At 41.1% G+C, this 22,038-nt stretch overlaps 1 protein-coding gene across 2 annotated transcripts in view; it reads right to left on the minus strand.

Annotated features, from left to right (window-relative positions):
* IL16 (interleukin 16) overlaps positions 1-22,038 on the minus strand; it is a 132,784-nt gene that overhangs the window by 74,703 nt on the left and 36,043 nt on the right. For both annotated transcript variants that reach the window (XM_011938359.1, XM_011938360.1), the window contains exon 2: positions 14,097-14,509. In XM_011938359.1, the coding sequence (XP_011793749.1) occupies positions 14,097-14,509 (413 nt within the window). The remainder of the gene's footprint in view (positions 1-14,096; positions 14,510-22,038) is intronic.

Below are 22,038 nucleotides of genomic sequence, written 5' to 3' on the forward strand. Positions count from 1 at the left end.
TTTCTTTCTATCTACTATCTACCCCAAACTAGAGACTGGAGAGGCCCACAGAACTGCCAATAGGCAAAGCCAAAAACAAACAAACAAACAAACAAACAAGCAAATAAGACAAACCTGTTCTCTCCAGCCTGGCTAAAACACCAGGAAAGGGGGAAGACCAGCAAAGACCTAGTGGGGAATCCCAGCCTCTGTTCCACAACCAGGGTGCCAAGATGTGGTCTGAAATGTCTACTTTAGCAGCAGCAAAATCCTGGGTTAACTCAGCCCCACTCTATCACTGGGGCACTGGCAAGTGGTCCAGTTCATCTTCAGGGGCAGCATCATTTGAGTGCTTCATTTTTTCTGCTCTCCACCTAGTGGGAAAAGAGGCCTAGGCCCTGCAGGTTTTGTCTGTCCCCAAACCTAAGCAGCAGATGGTCACCCAGAGATACCAGGCAGCCCAGGAAAGGTCTTTTCACCCCAGTCAGCAGAACTGCAGGGATTGAGCAAGAGTACTAGTAGTGCCAGATAAATGAAGCATACCAGAATAGCACTGCAAGGGCTCTGAACACTGAAATGTCATTATAACAAAAGCTCATAAGAGTAGGCCAGAACTACATGCTAATCCTAAACAGAGTGGTTGCCTACTAAAACAAAAGATCTAAGTCAGATGAAGAGTCTCCTCACATAATAATCAAAATGTCCAAGATACAAATGAAAGTCACTTATAATGTCAAGAACTGAGAATTCACAAGCCAAATGAGAAAAGACAAATTAAAATAAACCCAAAGAAATCAACACCTAGATACATCATAATTAAACTTCTGAAAACTAAAGACAAAGAAGAAAATTTTTTTAAATAACAAAAAGATGACATATTACCTAATTACCTATAAAGAAAAAAAAACAGAACACCAATTCAAATGACAGCAGATTTCACATCTGAAAACATGAAGGTCAGAAGTCAGGACACATTTTTTTAAGCACAAAGAAATTCATGTCAACCATAAATCCTATATCTATTGAAACCACCCTTCAGGAATGAGGGAAAATAAAGATATTCTCATGTAAAAAACAAACAAACAAACAAACAAAAAATCTAAAAGAATTCATTGCTAGCAGGCCTACCCTTAAAGAATGGCTAAAGGAAATTCTTCAAATACAAAGAAAATGATAAAATGTCTGGAACCTTTGGAAAGGAAAGAAGAACAGTAGAATGAATAAAAATATAAGTAAACATAATAGATCATCTTTCCCTTTATGAGTTTTTTTTACTTATATTTTATGGTTGGGGCAAAAGTTATAACAACACCTAATGAGGTGTTGGATAGATATAGAGAAAGTACTTAAAACAATAATATTTAAGAAATGAGAAGGGCAAAGGGATCTAAATATAAGTAAGACTTCTACACTTTACTCGAAGTGGTAAAATGTCAGTACCAATAGGCTGTGTGACAAGTTATGTGCATATATGGTAATATATACAGCAACCACTATGAAACTATAAAAAACCACCATGAAAAACTATGAAAAGGGATATACTCAAGCACAATAAATAAATCAAAGTGGAACTCTTTAAAATGTTTGAGGATTACACAGGATGGCAAAAGAAAATAAATGGAGAAACAAGAAATACAGGGAACAAACAGGAAATAAAATGAGAGACTTAAGTTCTAACATACAAGTTATTACTTTAAATATAAATTGTTTAAATACACCAGTTAAAATACAGAGACTAGGCCAGGCGCAGTGGCTCATGCCTGTAATCCCAGCACTTTGGGAGGCTGAGGTGGGTGGATCACATGGTCAGAAGTTCGAGACCAGCCTGGCCAAGATGGTGAAACCCTGTCTCTACTAAAAATACAAAAATTAGCCAGGTGTGGTGGCAGGTGCCTGTAATCCCAGCTACTCGGAAGGCTGAGGCAGAGAATTGCTTGAACCCAGGAAGCAGAGGTTGCAGTGAGTCGAGATTACATCACTGCACTCCAGCCTGGGAGACAGAGCAAGACTCCATCTCAAGATAAATAAATTAATTAATCAATTAAAATAAAATAAATAAAATTTAAAAAATAAAATATAGAGACTGGTAGAGTGAATAAAAATTTCTATGACCAAATTATATGCCATCCATAAGAAACTCACTTGAAACATAACAAGTAGGTTGAAAGTAAAAGGATAAAAAATAGACACCATGTAAATGCTGAACAAAAATAAGTGGAACTAAATAATACAACATTCAGATATACAAACAGGTATGATAAAGTATAAAGAAAAGCAAGATAATAATATACCCAAAATTAAGTGGTTACCTTAGAGAGGAGTGAGAATGGAAAGGCATCAGGTAGGAACATTCAAACAATCTCAAAGTTAATGGTAACATTTGTTTCTTAAACTTGATAATTGACACACAGGTGTACAGGGCATCTTTATTTTTTAGACTGTGTATACATCTTATAAATTCATTTTTATATGCTCAATATTTAATAAAATATTTTGAAGATCTTAAAATAATAAACTATGATACATGTATGTGATGTGTAGAATCTCATGCAGCCTTAAACCTTTCCTTCAGACATTCTTCTAAACTGGGGGTGGAAACACACATTGATACAGTAAATTCCTCCTACCTGCAGCTAGTTGCCATTCTTCAGTGGGAATATATAAGTTTCTTAATTGTTTGTTGTTTCAAGTAGGGTTGGTGGAAATTAAGGGTGCAGGATAAGAGGAGGATCAGGAAAAGCTTTATGGTGGATATTCCACTGAAGCTGAGCCTTAGAGGATAATTAAGACTTGGGTTCATAAAGATGAGAGTGAGGAAGATATTCCAGGCAGAGAGAGCCACAAGGGCAAAGGCTTAGAAGCAGTAACCAGTGGGTTGTATGTGAAGAACAGGGAGAAGCCTACATGGGTTGTAATGTACAAATGAAGGGCCATATTGAGAAATAGAGTTGGAAAGGTAGATGGTTTACTACTTCTTCCCAGTTTCTTTTTTTTTTTTTTTTGGGGGGGGATGGAGTCTCCTTCTGTCACCCAGGCTGGAGTACAATGGTGCGATCTCGGCTCACTGCAACCTCCACTTCCCGAGTTCAAGCAATTCTCCCTGCCTCAGCCTCCCAAGTAGCTGGGATTACAGGCGCCCACCACCAGGCCCGGCTAATTTTTGTGTATTTAGTAGAGACAAGGTTGGCCAGGCTGGTCTCGAACACCTGACCTCAGATGATCCACCTGACTCAGCCTCCCAAAATGTTGTAATTACAGGCATGAGCCACCGTGCCCGGCCTTACCCTCCTCCTCTTTTCTATCTAACTCCTCTTCACTAACCAAATGATGTTCTGCCAGAGCTAATGAAAATCAAAAGGCCAACTCCTAAAGCTAGCTTTCAGGAATAGTACCAAATGTCTTCTGGCAATAGAAACAACAACTAGAAATCACATGGAATCGGGGAGACAGTCAGCAAGTGAAGATTAATCATACCTGTGGGCAGCCCCTCCTTGCTTCCTGCACATGGACCACCCTTGCCTCCCTGCTCATCCTCCCACATACTCAGGGGATACAGCTGGCTCTGTGGGAGTCCTGGAACCCCAAGCTTCCCTCTCAGTGGCTGCTCTCAGCATCCACAGTCGCTTTTCTGTGGCAGGAAGAGGCAGGCAGCCAAAAGATTGGGTTTCCCACTTGCCAAGAAGGCCCAGGCCCCAAAGCCATAGGCTGAGTTGCTCACAGGCAGCAAAGCAAAGGATTTTGTCTGCTGACGGAAGGCCTTGACCACATTTTCTCCAACCACAGCACATGCCAGGGATTCAGACGACTGATCTGACCTCATCAAATCCTGAGTCATGCTGTATGAGTGATGACACTGTCTGACCAATTACTTTGAATTTTTAAAGAAAGCATGATTTTCCACTCTATGGAGGTCATTCTCATGTGGATAAAGCATTTCACATCTTTTTCGGAGGGCAGCTCTGAAGTGGGGACCTCCCACACTTTTGGTCTCATCTGCTGCTGTCCTTCTTCCAGATCGAGTGCCCTATAACTCCATATCCCACCCAATGGGAATGCCCAAAGCAATATCCAGTGTAAAGCCATGTGTTGACTCAAATAAACAAATGCAAGTTTTGACCATGTGAATAGACTTTCTGCCTTAAGGGTGGTCTCATTATACCCATTTATGCAGCCACTCCTTTCACAAATATTTATAGAGTCATTATTATGTGCCAGTTCCCGGTCTCATTCAGTTCTGTGCTCCACTGTGTCACAAAAAGAGTGCCAGCTCTAGAGTGAGTAAACATGGGGTTCCAGGTCTACTTTGTGACCTGCTAACATTCAGCTAGAGAGAAACTGAGAAATGGGAGGCATCCGACTCCATCAGGAGAGCTTGTGCCCCTGATACAATTTAGATGTTTGTCTCCTCCAAATCTTATGCTGAAAGGTGATCCCCAGTGTTGGAGGTGGGGCCTAGTGGGAGGTGTTTGGGTCATTGGGGCAGATTCCTCATGAATGGCTTTGTGCTCTTTTTGCAGTCATGAGTTCACATGAGATCTGGTTGTTAAAAAGAGTCTGGGACCATCCCCCCACCCCCGCCCTTGCCATGTGACACAACTGCTCTCCCTTCCTCTTCCATCATGAGTAAAAGCTTCCCGAGGCCTCAACAGAAGCCGAGTAGATGCTGGTCCCATACTTGTATAGCTTGCAGAATGGTAAGCCAAATAAACCTCTTTTCTTTAAAAATTATCCAGTCTCAGGTATTCCTTTATAGAAATGCAAAATGGACTAATACAGCCCCCAACCTCATCTCTTCTCTGGGTCTGTGCTACCCATAGATAATTACACCACTGGTATGCACAGTTCAAGGGTGGAGGGGTGCCAGGGTAGCTGTTTACTGGGCATGGGGGCAGTGATTAGAGAACTACAGGTGTTCACATACATGCATCTGTGGTCCCTAGTGGTGATGAACAGTGCTGACAGTGGTACAAGAAAGAGGATCCTAGCTGGCAGCCAGAGCCAGGAAATGACTCTTCCTACACTATCACCTTCCAGTGTAAAACTCTGAGGAGTCCAAGAAATCAGTTGAACTTGGCCATCCAAGTTCTTGCAAAGGTATATTTGTCAAGGTAGGAAGGTAGAACGTATATTTTTAATATATTTTACCTTGACTTATAACTTTTTAGACACTTCATATCTAGATCTCATTTGTACTTTCACTCCAGGGCCTACCTGTATTAGAGGCAGCTTGCTGCAGGCAGAAAGGAAGTGATCTTACTGAGAAACACATAAATGCAGGAAGGAATGAAAAGTAATGAAAAAGGTAAACATGTAAATTAATGTACATGAACATTGACTCTATAGAATAATAATGATATAGTCTGGAGTTTAAAATAAATGTAGAATTAAAATGCATGACAATGATACCAAAAAGTGGGCAAGTATAAATGGAGTTGTATGTCCTAAGGTTTTAGCATTATTTGAGAACTAATAAAAAGTACAAATTTATACAAGATTAATATATTAAGAGTGTATATTGTATATTTTAATGATTAAAAAAGTAAAAAAAAATTATAGCTAACAAGCTAATCATAGGGAAAATGGAAGAGTAAAAATTATGCTAGTACAAAAGAGGGCAGGAAGAGAGAGAAAACAGAATATAAAACACTTGAGACAATTAGACACCAAATAACAAGAGAGTACACACAAATCTAAACACATCTGAAATAATATTAAATGTAAATAGTTTGACTACAATTATAAAGACAAAGATTGAAGGAAGAACAACATAATTATATGATGTTTGCCTGTAATATACATGTTAAATATGTGAACACAGATTGAAGATAAAGGAGGAAAAAGATATACCATGCAACCACTCACCAAAAGATAGTGGTGAAGCTATGCTAGTATCAGAAAATTTTTCAGAAAAAAAATCAGCACTAGTCAAAAGAATATTTCAAAATTTTAAGAGCATTCATCAACCAAGAAAACATTAAAAAGTTACAAAGGTCTATGCACATAAAGCATAACTTCAAAATACATAAGGCAAAAACGCCGCCAGAACTAAAAGGAGAAACAGACAAATCTACAATAACAATGAGAGGCTTTAACATGCTTCTTTCAGTAAATAATTGAAAGCTGGAACTGATAAAGTTAAAAAAGATTGAGAAAATAGCTAACAAGCTATTCATAGGGGGAATAGGTAGACAAATATCTTCTCTATTTGTCTATTCACTCAAATTCATGGTTATTGTGGAATTTGACCTAATAGACAAATATAGAAGGTGGCACTCAATAAATATGTACACACATACACAGACATATATATATACATATTTGTGTGTGTATGTGTGTGTATATATATGTATATATATTCTCAACAAATTTCCGGAGATTAAAATCATTCACAATACGTTCTCTTCTTTAACTATGGAACAATTAATCTAGGACTCAATCAAGACACACAAACACACACACACACAGAAAGAGAAGACATATGTATCAATATTAGGAATGAAAAATGAACATCACTATGGTTTTTACCAATGCCTAAAAAATAACAAGTATACACACACATGCAAATCAATGTAAGCAAAGCTGAGAAAATGTGAGTAACATTATTGGTTTGTATCAAAATCAATATGCTGGTTGTGCTACTGTACTAGAGTTATGCAAAATGTTACTTTTGGGGAAACTGGAAAAAGGTACACAGAATCTTTCTATTATTCTTTACAACTTTATGTAAATCTACAACTATCTCAAAATTTGAGTAAAAATATAGGATTTTTATTAACAACTTCATGCTAATAAATTTGGAAATTCAGATGAAACAAATTCTCAGAAGAAAAATGCATCTTACCAAAACTGATATCCAAAGAAGTTGAAAATTTATATAGTCCTATTTCTACTAAATAAATACAATGATAATTTAAAATCTTTCCAAAAAGAAATCTCTAGTCCCAGATGGCTCATAGGTGAATTCTTCAACCGTTTTAAAAATCTATAGCACCAATGTAAGTCAAAGTATTCCAGAAAATGGAAAAGAGAAAGTATTTCCTAATTCGTTTCATGAGGTCAAAATACCCATAGTTTGAAAATCAGACCAAAACATTACCAGAAAGGAAATTTTTAGGTTCTCTCTCTCATAAACACAAGTGGCAACAATTACTAACAAAATATTAGCATATCAAATCCAGAGTTATATTAAAAGGACAATACATCATAGCTAAATTGAGTTTATTCCAGCAAAGTTGTTTCAACATTCAAAAAAGTCAATTGGTGCAATTCCCTCCATTAACAAGTAAAGTATAAAACTCCATATGAGCATCTCAACAAATGCAGAAAAAAATCGTTTCACAAAATTCAGCAATTCATTTTAGGGGTAGGGGTAGGGGGCAAAATAAAACCTCTGCCAATTGTGAACAGAGGAAACTTCCTTAATCCAATGAAGGGTAGCTACAAAAATACTACAGCAAACATCATACGTACTGACATAATAATAATGAAACTTTTCCCTTGAGATTAGGAATGAGACAAGGATGCCTGTTATCACCACTTCTATTCGACATTGCACTGTAGGCCCTAACCTGTAAAATAAAGGGGGAAAAAGTACAAAAATTGGAAAGGGAGAAATAGAGTTCTGCTTATTCAAAAATGGTAGGTAATGATTGGGTATGCTGAAAAATAAACAACAACAACAACAACAACAACAAATATCCAAACTTTGCAGAAATATATCATGTAAAGGGATTGGAATATTAAGTACTGTAAAGATGTCAGTCTTCTTCAGATTGATCTGTAAAGCCAATGCAATTCCAATAATTCCAACGGAAAAACCAAGTCTAGTTTTAAGAACAAATGTGGAGGACTTACTGACCAAATATCATAAAGCTTATTAGAAAGCTTCAGTAAATTGAACTGTGCAAAAATAGGAAAAATAAAAGACTAATAGATCAGAATAGAGAAACCATAAATAGACCTATACATATGTGATCCTTGACTTATAAAAGAGATGACACTGCTATGCAGTGGGGTGAGGACAGGATTTCCAAAAAATGGTGTTGACTTCTTTGGATATTCATGTAGGAGAAAAGTTAGCAGCTAACTCACAACATATACAAAAATTTACTTAATGTGAATTAAAGATCCAAATGTGAAAGATAAAACAATGAAGCTTCTAGAAAAAACATGAAAAAATATCTTTATGACCTTGGGGTAGGCTGAGCAGGGTGACTCACTCTTGCAATTCCAGCACTGTGGGATGCCAAGGTGAGTGGATTGCTTGAGTGCAGAAGTTTGAGACCAGCCTGCGCAATATGGTGAAACCCCACCTCTACAAAAAATACAAATATTAGCCAGACATGGTGGCTTGTGCGTGTTGTCCCAAGTACTCAGGAGGCTGAAACAGGAGATCACTAGAGCCTGGGAGGTTGAGGTTGTGGTGAACCCATGTTCATGCCATTGCATCCCAGCCTGGGTGATAAAGCAAGACTCTGTTTTAAGAGACAGAGACAGAGAGAGAGAGAGAGACCGATGTTGGGGTAGATCTCCCCTCCTTTCCCTCCCCTCCCCTCCCCTCCCCTCCTCTCCTCTCCCTTCCTGCCTGCCTGCTTGCCTTCCATTTTTTCTGAGACAAGGTATTGTTATGTTATGTTGCTATGTTATTGTTATATTATGTTATATTGTTATGTTGCCCAGGCTGGTCTCAAAACCTCCTTGGGTTCAAGGGATCCACCTACCTCAGCCTCCCAAAATTCTGGGATTACAGGCGGGAGCCACTGTGCCCAGCCAGAAAATGATTTATTTGTGAATCTGGGGCCAGGTTTGACTTCTGAGATGTAGGAGTGATCCCTCTCACTCCTACCTCCAGCTTCCTCTCCTCTTCCTCCACTGTCTCCCTCTGCATTTTTACCTCCATCTTCACCTGCACTCCCCATGCTCTGATGCCCTTTAACTCTCCAGGGAATCCTACCTTTGTCCACCACCTATGTATACTGAGTCTCCTGGAGGAGTGGACAGGAGATAGCTTGACCAGAGCTCATTTGCTCGTTTCTAAGATTGCTTAGATTTCACAGAAGTCTTAGCTGGACCCATTCCTTCTAGGGAAGCTCCATAATGAAGGGTGTAAATCCTATTATTGTGGAATGTTCTAGGGAAATGAGAGGTAACCTAGAAGTCTCTTTGTAGGATATAATTCTTCCATTACTCATTCTCTGGATGAGACCTTTCCTTAAGAAAACTGAGCAAGGAATGCCATTCAGGTTGGGGAAGACATAAGGGACAGGATTAACTATGCTTACACCTGCCCCCTTCTCTAGACTGCAAGTTTCCTGAGTGTATAATATCAAATCTATTTCTTTATCTCCAGAGGATAGCACATACCAGGTGCCTGCCAATGTCTGAAGAAAGAGAAAGAAATAAAGAAGCAAGGAGAAGGAAGAGAGGAAAGAGGAGAGGGAGAGCTTGAACTTTCATTCCCTCTAACTGAGCTGCCTTCCATTTGGCCTTAACATCCTACTTAAAGGGCATTTAAAAATACTCTTCCCATTTGAAAACAGACAGGGACTGGAGTAGCCAGTGAGTCCCTGTATTCCTTCTTTCAAAGTTCTAAGTCGGATAAATTGTATTTGTTTTTGTTTGTTAACTTAGGAAAGCTGCCTTTTGACATTCTTCCATTTGAATTCATCTTGTGGGGTCTAGAACCTCCCCCAGAGCAAACAGCCCTAATCAGTACTTCAATGCACAACACAGATTCAAATGCGTAATTAGTTCGAATTCTTCATGCCCATGCCCCACTTTGCCACATCCTGGGGCATTAATTTACCCTGTCTTCTCTGGGCCAAATACAACCCATCCAATAAGGCTTTAAAAAAAAAAAGTTGGCTGTTTATATAACTTCCTCTTCTTTAATTTTTATATTAGGCGTTTCCAGAGGAGAGGCTAACGTCACAGGGCCTCATTCCAGATGTTGTTTTGAAATCAGTGTAACCATGGCATTGCTGGAGCCTGCAGAGTTCATCTGGGCCAACTGAGTCACGTCTGGGTGCAGGGCCACTCTGGCAAGGGGAGGCAGGGAGGGAGGCGGCCAGGGCATGGACTAAAGTGTCCCTGTGAGAAGGGAGAAGTGAGTGGGCTATTGAGTACTCTGAGCTTCTCCGGAAAGGATATGAGGACCTGCTCTCGCCTTTGACCTTGCTGACCTGGCACCTTTGATTGCTTGCTTAGACAAATGAAACCCTCCCTTGCTTAGAATTCACTCTTGGATCTTTAAGGATCACTTGTGCTCCTTAAAAAAAAGAACAAGAGATCTCGGGTCCTGAATTGGACACTGCCCCTCTCTGTTGTCCCAGTTCATCCCTGCCTCAAACTTGACTTCACCGTGCTCATCACCTCTTCCGCCACCCCCAGCAAATTCTTCCAAGCCCCTGTGAGCTCCTGCAAGCCCATATCCCTCTGCCCATTCCCACCTCTTACCACCATCCAGACTGGTTTCCTGGAATACCCTGCTTTCAACAGCCACCTCCCCCAGGATGCCCCTCCCCACACTGTCTGCCCTCTCCAGTGTACCCATGATTTCCCTAACATGTCTGTGCCTGCACTTTGGCCACATCAAAGATAAGAATGATCTGGTTTGTCCCTGTCTCCATCATTATCCTCTGAGCACCATCAACTATAACTCTTGCGCACTGTCTAGCACATTGAAGGGACTCCATAAATGTGATTGAATTCATTAAGTGCTTAATTCCTCAGAATTAGTGCCCTCATGCTAAAATAGAAATAATAATCATCATAATATCTATCAAGCAATTACCGTGTGCACTGTTCTGTTTTAGGTGAATTTTCTCATGTAAGTGCCTATAATATTATCCTTATAAAATTCATATGCGATATATACTATTTTTAACATTCTCCATTTAACAGGTGAGAAAACTGAGGCACAGAGAGGTAAACCGGATTGCCTAGGATTACACAGCTAGTCACTGAGAAACAACCTAGGCAGTCAGATTAATGAGCCCACACCCCTAACCCCTGTGCCATATTGCCCTTCAGAAATAGCAATACTGCTATTATTATATTAGTATATGTATGTTTGATAATATGCATCATTAACATATTATACTACCTTCCTCCCAAGGTTTGGGGGAAAGGAAGACAATGAGATAAGAGTTGTGAAAACATTTTAAAAACCAAAATACAGACCGGGTGTGGTGGCTCATGCCAGTAATCCAAGCACTTTGGGAGGCCAAGGCGGGCAGATCACTTGAGGTCAGGAGTTTGAAACCAGCTCAGCCAACATGGTGAAACCCCATCTCTACTAAAAATATTTTTAAAATTAGCTGGGCATAGTGGCAGACTCCTGTAGTCCCAGCTACTCTGGAGGCTGAGGCAGGAGAATTGCTTGAATCCAGGAGGCAGAGGTTGTAGTGAGCTGAGATCGCGCCACTGCAGCACTCCAGCCTGGGTGACAGAGTAAGACTCCGTCTCAAAAAAAAAAAAAAAAAAAAAAAAAAAAAAAGGTGGTGCACATGTGAATCACAGAGAGATGAAAAGGTGAAGTTTGTTCCTTCCCCTGCCCAGGTCCCTCCCCATGCCCACTGCTTCCCCGTGCCATCTAGCCATTCCCAAGTATCCGGTCTCCTGCCGTGGAATAGGTACAAGGACAGAGTGACAGACGTGCTCACCTGTGCCTGGAGGCCCCAGCATAAGCACTCAGACCTCTCCTCTCCTGTCTTTGCAGACGCATGTCCCTTCACCTGGAATTCTCTCCCATCCACCCCTGCTTAATATAATTGTGCACCCTTAAGAGCACAACTCACCATTTTCCTGACCATTTTTCCAGCCCCTCCTGTTTTGCAGGTTTGGACAGGGCACCTCCTTCCACTACTACCCCCAGGTGCTCAGGCTGAAACTTCTACCCCCAGGTGCTCAGGCTGAAACTTGCAGTTGAAGTTTACTTCTCTCATTCTCTCACATGCTACATCCTTGCACCAACAAATCCCTACCTTGGCCATTCTCAGTGCCTCTACCCACACCACCTCAGTCCAAGTCACATTATTTCTGGCCTGGGTTATTGCTGCAGTCCCCCCAACTGGTTTCACTCCATTCTCCACTCAGTAGTCAGAGTGCTCCTTTTAAAGCACCAATCTGAGCATGTCACTTTCCTACTCAAAATCCTCCAATGGCTTCCCATCCTTCGTAGAATAAAATTCCAAGTCCTTGCCACAGCCCTTGTTCTGGTCCCTGGCTGCCACCTCAACTTGGTCTTCTACCATCCTCCTCTTTCCTCTTTACCCCAGGCATACTGGTCTCCTTGATGCTCCCAAGCACACTCTTGCTTCCTGTCTTTGCACATGCTGTTCCCACTGCCTGGAATGCCCTTCCCCAGGTGGTCATGTGACACACCCCTCCACTTTATTCAGGTCCTTGCCAAAATGTCACATCTTTAGGGAAGGCTTTGTGGTTACCTTTTCAAAAAAAAAGGCAGTAACCCCTCCTCATCACTCTCTATCCCCTTTTCCTGCTTAATATTTCTTCATAGTCCTTCACTATTTAATATAATATTATATATCAAGTTGTTATTATCTGTATCCCCAAATCAGAATAAAAGTTGCAACAGTGCAAGGACTGAGTCTGTTTTGCTCACTCCTGTGCCTGGTTTAAGTATTTACTGAATGAAGGAAGGAATGACAGCACCCCCAGAGACATGCTCCCTTTTTCCTTTGAGCCTCCCACAGCCCTCCTATACCCATCTTGTAATGTATTTTTTACTCTATTTTAAGTAAGTTATTTCAGGGCAGAGACTGGACCCCCACCGTGCCTTGCAGATAATAGGTGCCCAGGAAATACCTATGATATTAAATGGAAGCATGTGAGTAATCCATTCTAGAATTCTGCTGAGGTCTTGAAATAATTTTTGAATTTCATTTAGGTAAGGGCTAATCTAGATACATTCATAATGTCACTAATAAATTTGACTCTCAGTTGGTGGATTGGATTTTTTCACATCATTAATGGCAGCCTGGGAGCCTGGCGAGCCTCCCCCAAACCCACTGGGCTGCTGGCTTCTCCTTCTACCCTATTAAGTGAGTGCAGGACATATTAATAAAAGTCATATCATGGGTTATAGAGCAGACTGGGCTGGGTGAGGCCCTTAAGGATACTGTGCAATCCTTAAGGCCCTTAACAGAAATGTTGTTCATTATGTATATTAAATAGTGATTTCCCTCCTGAAGAAGGCAATCTGTACAGAGGTGACAGACCCCTTTCAAAGGTACTAGAATGCCTTCCCTATTTATATTCCTAGCCTGGCAGTAGGCTATAGGAGAAATGTCTCTACGTTGGCTCATCACTGAGTTGGCAGCACTGACTCCATGGTTCAGGGCCATTTGGACCCTTGAGAAATCTCACCTTTCACAGAAGGCACAGCACTTGATAGGGAATAGTTTGACAGCAAAATCTTTTAATCAGTCTAGATTTCTGCTATTCTGCAATCTCCATCTCATTATGATGACAAAAATTGAAATATGATATAACAGAAAGGAAAACATTCTAAATTCTGGCAGGTCCCCAAACACTGCTTATTTCCCGCTCCCTTATTGATGGCTACACTTGCCACCTTCAGCATCTACACCTATGTTGAAAATTGGAGAGGGCACCTGGAAAATGTTCACAGTCAGCATTCAGGGAACAAACTCACTCATCTGGCACCCCTTACCTTGCTTGCCATAAGGCCTCCTCATCTGCCCAGGCCCTGTAAGTCTGTTTCTACAAGTCTACAAGAAAGATGTGATTTGACCTGCCTATGCTATGTTCTATAGTACCTGTCTAGAGATGAGAGCTTCCCAGTGTATTGACTACCACATCTGGCATTTTCCATCAGGGATCTAAGCTCAGTTTACCTTGGAGTGAAATAGTGCTTCCCTGAACCTCTCAAGCAAGAGTGTTAACTGAGCCTGATTCACTCCCATGCTCATTGTTATAGTTCCACTGGGCCCTACCTCAACTTTTTCCTTGCTCTCTTTCAGAATTACAACTCTGCAGCTTCCTGATTTTTGAATAAATGGATTCAAAGACTTTAATTTACAGCACCAGAAACCAACTGCAAGCTCTTTCAGGCCTGCAAAGCCTGGGCATACCTTCATGAAGAATATCCTCCTACAAGTCTTGCCTCGATCATTCCCAGCTACTTGGAGTTGAGCAGCCTCAGATGCCAGTGCTAGATCAGGAATGCTGCTGGGCCCATCCTCCGATGTGTCTGCCAGCTGCACAGATGAGTGGAAAATTCCCTCCTTTCCCTGGGCCAAGGAAATCTCAGAGGGATCAGGATATTTCTCATCAGGGCTAGAGCCATCATCACTGGTCTTAGCATTACAGAGCATCAGGGACCTGGAGATGGATCGAAATTTTGCAGATTTTCTGTTCTTTCCAGCGCGGCTGTGTGACTCCATCCTCAAAGAGGAAGTGAAGCTGCCTTTCTTTCTTTCCTGGTCTCTGGCCCTTGGTTGATGGGTGGCCACTGGACAGGGCTTAGCTGCCACTTCATGAGTCCCTAGAGGAAAGAGGGAAATGGGAAGAAGCAATGTGACTTGCTGCTGACAAGTGGAGCTGCACGAGTCCTGGATCTGAGCCACAGGTTCTTGGTGCCCATGAAGCAGGACAGATGGGCAGATCATCCTTTAAGATCACTGGCCCTTCCAGTGTGCCAGCCAAATGGGGCTCAGTTAACCCAAGCAGTAACACCTACTCCACTCCAAGTATCATGGAGACCTAGCCCCAGAACTTCTCATTCTACAGATGGGGGAACTGAGGTGCAGAGAGGGGAAGTACTAACACAAGGCACTAGCAGAAGAGCTAGTAATCAGTCACAGGAGACAGTTTAGGGATCATAGAGGCCAGTGCTTTGTGAAGTTTTTAAACTTGGAAGCCATTCTTTAAACAAAAGTGTGCAGTGAACTCCAGGCTATAGAGCAGACCAAAGATGGGAAAACTGAAAACTAAGTTCCACTTCCCTGGTCCCCTTGGTAACTCCACCCTTGGTAACTCCCATGACATCTCCAAAGAAACCCCAGAATCCATGGAGGTGAGTCTGAAGACCACTGATGTCTTATGTCCTCCATTGACAGATGAAGAACCCAAGGCTAAGAAGGTTGGAAGTCTTACCTAACACTGACCTGCCAGAGTTGATGCGAGCATAAAAGGTGACACTTGGCAAATGCCTGCCAAAGGGATGAGCACATAACAGGTTCCCAGCAAACATGAGTGCCTTTCTCCAGGCCTAAAGTCAAACACTTGGCCAGAGTCACAGTCAAGCCCAGGGGCTCCTGCTTCATCACCTACCCCCACTGGGTCAAACTCTCACAGCCAGACAGACCAAAGATGGGCTTTCCAGTCAGGCCAAGAGCCCGGCTCAGCTTTGCCAAGAGGAGCCTCGCATGGATTCAGTTTCCATGAAGCAGGTGGTGAAAGAGGCCCTGATGCTGTATTCTAAAAAGTTCTGACTCAGGCCCAAGCCACAAAAGAGAGGCTATGGCCAGAACAACAAATTGTGGGATGCTCTTGGCCCGTTGGTACTGCTATTTACACACATCCAGTATTGAATAAGGAATAGCAGAGACCTAATAACATTTCATTACATCAAAATCCTTTCACATATCCTCTGAAAAGAGAATTTCTGCCTAACAGTAAACTGTTTTTCAACACTCAAATTGCACACATTTATTGTTTTCTGTATTAGCACTTTGATTTTATCAATTTATTCACCAACCATCTCAGCAATCAATAGCAACAAACAAAAGTGAATGAATGATTGATTGAAAGTCTACAATATATCAAGCACTGTGCTTGATACTTTAGTATAAATTATTTCAGTGTTGATCCATTTTATTAAGCACCCTCTTGTCAACATGCCTAAGTTTTGTACTGTATGTCCTTCCATCTCAAATGATAGTAAAACTCCAACCACAGACAAATCCAAGCCTCTGCAGAGTTCATGCCTGACTGTGGGTCTCTAAGCCTTGAAAGAGACACTCTCGCTCCTGAACAGATTGGTACCATGAAACATTCATGGCCAGCAACTTGGCCGCCAGCTCTGGTCAACAGTAGTACTGTTTCACTAATCAGCTTGATAACACATTTCCAACAATGTCTGTTTGAAAACTTCACTATGGTGTGCCAGGTATTGTTCTCATTGCTTTACTATTTAGTTCTCATAAACTCTATGGTAGGCTCCATCAATATCCTCATTTTACAGAAGAGATACTAAGGCACAGGGAGGTTAGGTGACTTTCTCAAGATCACACAGCTAGGACTCAGTAAAAGCAGGAATCAAACCAGGAAATCTGGCCCTGAAGCCTGCATGCTTTACCCTGGCTCTACCTTCTCATTGATTATTGCCTTTCTCACCTTTAGCCTCAATCACTTCCTCTGTGCTGGATCTTTATCCTCAGCACATAAACACACTCAAACCTTTTCTGTCTTTCAAACACTACATATTAACTCCATGTCCTCCTCTTGTCACTTGCTTTTCCTTTATCCCCTTCATGTCTTCTTGAGCAAATGTTCTGCACTTTGTACTTCTTCCCCTCATACTTACCTCCTCTTCAAGCCTCAGCCCAGAGTCTGCTTCCTTTCCCTACAGCCACTGAAACTGTTGTATCAAGTCTGCCTTTTACAAACCCCTACAGCCATGAACCGAAGTCCAGAGGTCACAGTCTGCTTGGTTAAAAAACTTGCTGCATTTTAGAGGATTTGTTAACCAGTATATCAATGCTCAGATCCACTGGCAGAAGAAGACATAGGTTTCAAGCTTTTAGAGTAGTTTTCTCTTTTACCTCATTATTGCCTTTAGTTCCAGATGTCATCTTCCAAATGCAGATTGTGAATGTTCCTCTGCCCCCATCCCCAACCCAAGAGTTTCTCTGCATCCTGCCAATTCCAGTTCCCAAAACTAGTGACTGTCCACACCAATGTCGCCATAAATATTAATATATCCAAACTTCTTTCCATTTTGATCAGTTCCTTAGGAGTTCCCATAGTTCACCATGGTTTCATGGGGAAAGATGTGTGTGTGTATGTGCGTGTGTGTCTGTGTGTGTGTGTTGGTCACAGCTAACACTGGTCCATTAGGCATTTGGAAATTTGTAAGATAATCATTGCTGCGTTAAAATCCTTCTGGACTTTGCTGGTGCTAAACAGGAAAGATATAAACATGCGGATGCTGAGGTCCACCATGTAGAGGGGCTGCCTATGAGTGAAGCCAACACAGAAGGCACAGAACTCACAGAGGTGGGGAGAGAGACAGAGATAAAGGAAGGAGGACAGAGAGAAAATCTGAGAGGGACTGAGTTCAGACATGAGCATCCAGATCCAGCCATGTCGGAAACCACATCAACCTAGGCAGTTATGCAAACAAATAGACTTCTTTTTGCTTTTTTTAAAAAAACCCTCCTGGAATAGTGGCTCTTCTCTCTGCCATTGCTGGCATAAAACATGGAAAACAGTGACATCCAAGGGCCAAGAGGGTTTTTGAAACTCTCCTATCCCACCCCAAGCCTAGGAGAGAAGCCAGTCATGGCCAGTCAAGGCCTCAACTCTACCCCCTCCACGCCCCAGTGCCAGGCTCTCGTATAACAGCCTCTTGCATTCTTGTTCCACCAAGAATTGCCACAGTCTGCATGGGTTCTTGAAATGCAAACCCAATTCCCTTTCTCTTCCACCTCCTCTTTCAATGTCCAATAACTGTCCCAGCAATAGCAAGGTCACTCACTAGGCATTTTCCAGGACAAAAAAAAATTGGGGGACCTTTGGGGCTAGGTGTAAGGTTGTGTGCTTCACTCAGTGGTGGAATAGTTGGCTGCATGTAGCATTTAAGAGAACAGAGGGATCAAATTCCTTGGTGGAAACTGTGCTAATCCCAATGTACCATTTGCAGGAGTGTCTGATGAGTACCAACAGCTTTGAAAAAATAAGCTATTCTGAAGAGAATCACCACTTTCATAACCTAGGCTCTCATGTGGGATGGCAGGGCCCATGAGATGGGAGATGGCAATGAACCAGGGGGCAAGGAATTAATCCTTTGGTTAAGAGAGAAGGCAGTTTTCAAAATGAGCCTTGTCATTATGGAAATTTTTTTTTTAAGGAAGAAGAGAACAATTGCAAAAGAGCTGTAGTGGAGAAGCCAGAATTGGACTTCTGTGGGAGATTGCCTTCCCTCCAGGCCTGGCATTGAGAGAGAGGAAGGGAGAGAGAATAATTGAAAACACAGTGCTGTGGTCACATGGTTCATCTTAGCTTCAGTAATTGAGCTCAGGACATTGGAACCAGCTATTGCTCCCGAAAGGAACTGAATGTCAGCAGAGCTTGGGGGCAAGCCTGTGCCATTCTTCCAGTCCAGCTGCCTTCAAAAGGTTGGAACTAATGAGTTTTCCCTTATTTTTCCCCAGGCTCTATGACAACTTGTCAAACTCTTGCCAGATTTTCTCTGCCTCTGGTGGACCCTCCACAAGACAGCCTTGTGGGTCTTCTCCAGAGGATTCCGGGGCGGCGGGAGAGGATGCACAACGAAGGTTTCTAACATGGCTAAGCTAATGTGATCAGTTGCTTTTACTTCCCAGCAGAAAAAACTGAGAAGTTCTGCAACTCCCTAGAAAACTGCTCTCCAAATCCCTGAAGGCTTCCCCATGTCTCCCCAACTGGGCTAGTGTATTTGCTCTTTAGTTCCATCATCCACAGAACTTTAGATCTGGAAGGGGTCTCCCCATCACATCTTATAAGGGTAAGGACACTGTGCCAAAAAAAGTGGGACAGGACTGACTCATCATCATAGTTATCAGTATATGTTTTTACTATGGCAGAGCTGTCATTTATTTAGAAAATACAGAGCCAAAAGTATAGAGCTGAATTGAAAATAAATGGATAGTTCCTCCCCTTTAAAGAAGTTCAAAAAATTGCAGAATATGTGCTGTGAAGCAGGATCAGTTAGTCTGTCCCTCCCTTCCTCCTCCTTCCTTCCTTCCTTCCTTTTTGGGTTTTTTTATTTTATTTCATTTTATTTTATTTCATTCAGCAAGCACTGGTTGAGAAACTGTCAAGTGCCTGTTTTTGTGCTAGGCAAAGCTAACCCACCGGAGAAAAGGTCACAGTATTTCCATCTGGATAAAATACATTTAACTCACTGGAGATCTTTGGGAGGGTAAATAACTATATGGAGAAAGGAGAACTAGCTGGTAAAATGTGTTTCAAATTGCAGAATTCTCCAACAGTGTCCTATATCAAAGGCAATTTTTAAAGTTTGGTCACTCTAGCCCAGGGGATAATTTTTGTCTTTGTCAATTAAAGAATAACTCAATGATAAGGAATGAAGAAATGTATTGTTCTTTCTCTTTCTAAAAGAATATCTTAGGTGGGGTACAGTGGCTCACGCCTGTAATCCCAACACTTTGGGATGCTGAGGCGGGTGATTTGCTTGAGCTCAGGAGTTCAAGGGCAGCCTGAGCAACCTGGTGAAACCCCATCTCTACCAAAAATACAAAAAAAAAAAAAAATTAGCCAGTGTGGCAGCATGTGCTTGTGGTCCCAGCTACTCAGGAGGCTGAGATGGAGAGATTGCTTGAGCCTGGGAAGTGGAGGTTGCAGTGAGCCGAAATCACAGCACTGCACTCCAGCCTGGGCAATAATGAGACCCTGTCTCAAAAACAAAAAGGAGTATCTTTAACAGGATTCCATTGGATCTGTAGCTGGGAGTAGTTCTGTGTATGTCTCTATACACTGCATAGAGGACTAGGAAGACAGTGTCTCTGGGCCTCAGTTTCCCAACTGGTAATTTAAGCAAGTTGTGTTGAAGTTAGTTTCATATCTGTCGTCTTTCTTCCTCTATACTGTCACCTCCTGGAGAGGAGAGATAGATATAGTCTCATTAATTTTTGGTCCCCAAAGCTTTGATGGGAGTTGACACAAAGAAGGGGCATTCGGCATGTTCAGTGAATGATTGGCAGATGAGTGTTTCAGAGGCCCTTTCCAACAGACTTTTCCAGGACATATGAAGTGTTCTCAAGGAAACCATCTCAACTAGGACAACAGAATGATGGACTACAGGTAACCAACCAACATCAGAGTGACAAGGAGCCACAGTGGGTTAACCTCAGAGTAGAAGATAAGTCAAGAGTCATCAGGGAAGATTTTCAATGCTGCTCCTCAGAAAAGTCCTTGAGACCCTGGAGAAGCCCCTCACAGGGACCACTGCACTTTCAGCATCCTGGAAGGAGAACCTAACCATCAGTGCACAGCCATGAGTGGGGCATCAGGATGGCCTCAACAAGATCCAGGCCCCTGGGGCACAGGATAAGTCAGAAAAGGGATTTCCCACTCAGTATATATTACCTCCAATATGGTAAAGGCCTGCTATATAGTTAATCTCAAGAAGGAGGTAGATAAATAAAGGCATTTCCACCCAGATAAATAACGGCATATCCACCCATCATTGTTCTTGAGAGACTGGCTAAAGCTCATTCCTCATGGAATCCCTGTGCCAAGAGCAGGACTTCACACTTAGGATGCACTCAGTCAATGTCATTGTAGAATGAAATGAGAGGTCAACTGCACAAAGCTACAGTGTTGTTAATTAGTAATTGTTAATAATTGGGAGGATGGACAAGCAGAATTATAAACATACTGCTTAAAGGCTTAGGCTCTGAAATTGACCTTGCCCTGTACGCCAGATCTGTTGCTTAGTATCTGGACAACTTAAGCAAAGTATTTAACACCTTTATGGCTTGGAGATAACAATGCTAACAACCGTGAAGGCTAAAGAAAATAATTCTGAGAGATACTTAGCTTATTGTCTTGCACATAGCATGGACTATAAAAAAAAAAATGCTACTCAGAAAACAGTAAAAGAGGAGAAAAAAATTCTAAATGTATATGAATGGGAGATTTTGTTAAATATATTATGATACATTTATATGATGAAATACCATGCAGCCAATCACAAGAATAAAATAGATACATATATAGATTTGGAAATAGGTCTGCAATATATTGTAAAGCTGAAAAACCACAAAATAGCTGGAGTTGAGTTTTATTTACAAATAACTTACTTGCATCAATAAAATCAAACTATTAATAACTTTTGGGAGGGTACAGCAAGGTGCTAGGGGATGATATTTACAAGGAGTCTTTCCTTTCTGTGTAATTTCCTACACTTGATTTCTTTTTACAGCAATCATGTCACAATTATGATGAGAAAAATATAGACTTTCTATTTGCAGGAACAAAATAGAAATTTATGCCTAATTTTTTGTCAGCTAGTAATTGTGAAATAATTTTATCAGGTTCTAAAATGTCTGGTGGAAATTTTGATTGGAATTGCTTTGCATTTATAGATGAATTAGGCGAGAAAGTCTTCCCATCCAGGAACTTTTTTTTTTTAAATTGTTGTTTTGTTTTCATATTCCTTCAATTTTTCTTTTCAGACTTCAATAACATTTTATACTCTTCATTTGGGCTGTAAATATGATTAATTACATTTTTCCTGAACATTTTTTCTATTTTGAATTGAATTATTTGTAAAATATATTTTCTAATTGGTTAGTCTTTACATATACATAAGTGACTTTTGTATATTTACTACATAACTTGCAAACTTGCAGATCTCATATTAATTCTAACAACTATTCAGTAGGTTATTTTGAATTTTCAATCATGTAACCTCTGAACATTAACAAACTTGCTTCATTTACAAATATTTGGGTCACTTATTTCATTTTGTTTTCTAATTTTACTGACTAAAGGTTCTAGAATCTTAGTAAATCATGATGACAATACAGGATTTTCATTTCTCTTTCCAGACATTAATGGAAATCCCTGTAGTGTTTTCTGGTACGTAGAATATTGACCAATATATTGAGACATAATTTTTTATCATATTAAGGAAATACACGTTACCAATGATAATTTTGGAAGCACTTTCATCAAAAATGGGTGGTTGTACATGATTATCTCAATAGATGCAGAAAAGGCTTTTGACAAAATTCAACAGCCCTTCATGCTAAAAACGCTCAATAAATTTGGTATTGATGGAAC

The sequence above is a fragment of the Colobus angolensis genome, unplaced genomic scaffold (assembly GCF_000951035.1).
Source record: "Colobus angolensis palliatus isolate OR3802 unplaced genomic scaffold, Cang.pa_1.0 Scaffold172, whole genome shotgun sequence".
NCBI lineage: Eukaryota > Metazoa > Chordata > Mammalia > Primates > Cercopithecidae > Colobus > Colobus angolensis.